We start from the raw sequence: 2438 nt of genomic DNA on the forward strand, positions 1-2438 counted from the left end.
TATATATATATATATATATATATATATATATATATATATACATCTACTTCTTCACCTCCCTCACCTCAGTCTCACTCGCCTCGCTCACCTCGCTCACCTTGGCCGCGGTGAGAGGCCCCCCCACTCTGACGACGCTGCCCCACCAACCTCAAAACAACGATCCCGACATCAATTGGCTTTCAGGAGACGAGCCATCAGATACCCACCCGTCATCAGATGCGTCTGCGTATTCGGCTGTCCCTTCACTGCATTGCACTCCTTCACTTACTCGTCGCTTTCCCCTCCCCAGCCGCGGCCACAGAAGCGCATCCCGACCTCGCCCACGACACCCTCCTCGCCCACGACACCCTCCTCGCCGCAGACGACTTCGCAGAGCTTCCCACCATGGCCTCGTCCCTGCGCCGCTCCGCCCCGCTGGTCTTCCCCGCGCCGGGCCGCCACACGGCGACCGTCATCTTCGCCCACGGTCTCGGCGACACGGGCCACGGCTGGGCGAGTGCCGTCGAGAGCTGGCGCAGGCGGCAGCGCCTCGACGGCGTCAAGTTCATCCTGCCCAACGCGCCCATGATCCCCATCACAGCGGTGCGCTCTACTTCTTCTTTCCACCCGCCTCTTTTTTATGGATTCTTCCTTCATCACGAGCATTTCGAATCGCTAACTTTGTTTGACAGAACGGCGGCATGGCCATGCCCGGATGGTTTGATCTCGTGAGTCGAGTCTCCCGCGTCCCCTGCCCCTGAACACCCAATCAGCCGCACAAACCACCTACCCTCATCACTGCTCCCGCCGCCCCTTCCCGTTCCGTAGTACGCCCGGCTGAACACGCCAGCGAACCCGGGCTGACACGAGACCCCAGAGCGTCATCGACGGCAGCGTCGAGTCGCTGCGCCAAAACGAGGACGACGCCGGCGTCCGCGTCTCGACCGGCTACTTCCACGGCCTCATCCAGGCCGAGGTCGACGCCGGCATCCCCTCCGACCGCATCGTCCTCGGCGGCTTCTCCCAGGGCGGCGCCATGGCCCTCTTCGCCGGCCTCACCGCCCCCGTCAAGCTCGGCGGCATCGTCGGCCTCAGCTGCTGGCTGCTGCTGAGCAACAAGTTTGGCGACGAGGTCAAGGACGAGGCCAAGGCCCTCAACAGGGACACAAAGGTCTGGATGGGCCACGGCGGTGCCGACCCCCTCGCGCGGCCCGAGCTCGGCCAGATGAGCGCCGACATGCTCAAGAAGCTCGGCTTTGACGTCACCCTCAAGATCTACCCCGGCATGCCGCATTCTGCCTGCCCCGAGGAGCTGGACGACGTCGAGGCCTTTCTGCGAGCGAGGCTGCCGGCCCAGTGACTAGGCAGTCTTTGGAGTTGATTACCACGTGCGAACACGAGAGAAAAAAGAGGGTACCCGGTGGAGTGCCCGCGTCAGCATAAATAAAGGTGCTAGCGTTCAAAGTCGACCAGTATACACATATCGTCTCTACGCTCCAACGTCGTTCAGCTGTTTTTCTGCAAAAAGTCTAAAGTCTAAAGTCTAGAGACTGTTCATCTGCGCACTGCCCACTTCGCGCCTTCCCACCCATTACACCCCAGACCGAAAACCAATAATGATGCCATGTCAGAAGTATTGTCAACCAAGAGCTGATCGCCTCTTGGCAGGGAAGCCTCTGCTTCCCTCTTATATATGATCCAGTCTCGGGTGATCCAAGGAAAATTTTGTTCAAGTCCGTCAGAGGAAGGCTCCTGTCTCGTCGCTTCCTGTGATCTGCCTTCGACGACTGCTTAAAAACATGTCCACCATACGCTGGCTACCTCCCATCTTGGCTTTCTCCTCGCCGGCATGATTTGGCTGGCATTCGTCCTCCCCCGCCATGAGTTGCGAAAGTCGAGGACAGGCCGCGGCGTTGCTGCCACGGGCTACAGGCGATCCCAGCTGGGTCGTTTGGCCAACAGCTGCCAGAGGCGTTGCGCTTGTCGAGATCACACCGACTCTCGGCCGACTGCGCCTTACGAGCTTCACCGGAGAAGCGCTCCTCGTTATTCCAGGGGGCATCGCATTCTCCTTGTTGGTGATTGACTTGGAATGCATATCCGGCAGGGTGTTGACGCTGCGAACAGTTCGAATCGTTGATGGGTTGAATTGACCGGCTGAAGCGACAGTCGCCGAGATAGGTATCGAGTTGAGAGGCCTCAGCGAGGTTCGCGTGGGAACGATCGGAGGTTGAAGTTTGAGAGTCGGGGCGGGTGGATTGGGGGTCGCGAGCTTACTGTCTGATAGTACCCCCTTGTTGGAAGGGCCGGTCATTGTTCTCGACGAGTGAACAGAGTCTGAGGAGGACATGGGCTCTCCTTCCACGATATCCGCCCTTTCTCGCACATGTCCGAAAGGGTTTGGCATGCTGGGCACCGTGAGCTTGAAGCCGAATTTGCTTCCATCCATAGCTTCGTTC

The 2438-nt window shown here is 59.2% G+C and overlaps 2 protein-coding genes across 2 annotated transcripts; one reads left to right on the top strand and one right to left on the bottom strand.

The window, feature by feature from the left end:
* Positions 1-384: 384 nt before the first annotated feature.
* On the top strand, positions 385-1339 carry VDAG_02680 (acyl-protein thioesterase; the record flags this gene model as incomplete). Its single annotated transcript, XM_009653333.1, has 3 exons — positions 385-582; positions 753-806; positions 857-1339. The coding sequence occupies 3 exons, from the start codon at positions 385-387 to the stop codon at positions 1337-1339; spliced, it is 735 nt and encodes a 244-aa protein (XP_009651628.1).
* A 378-nt stretch (positions 1340-1717) lies between these two features.
* VDAG_02681 (uncharacterized protein) lies at positions 1718-2077 on the bottom strand (the record flags this gene model as incomplete). Its single annotated transcript, XM_009653334.1, has 1 exon — positions 1718-2077. The coding sequence occupies one exon, from the start codon at positions 2075-2077 to the stop codon at positions 1718-1720; it is 360 nt and encodes a 119-aa protein (XP_009651629.1).
* Between the last annotated feature and the right edge of the window lie 361 nt (positions 2078-2438).

Source organism: Verticillium dahliae, genomic scaffold (genome assembly GCF_000150675.1).
Source record: "Verticillium dahliae VdLs.17 supercont1.4 genomic scaffold, whole genome shotgun sequence".
Classification (NCBI taxonomy): domain Eukaryota; kingdom Fungi; phylum Ascomycota; class Sordariomycetes; order Glomerellales; family Plectosphaerellaceae; genus Verticillium; species Verticillium dahliae.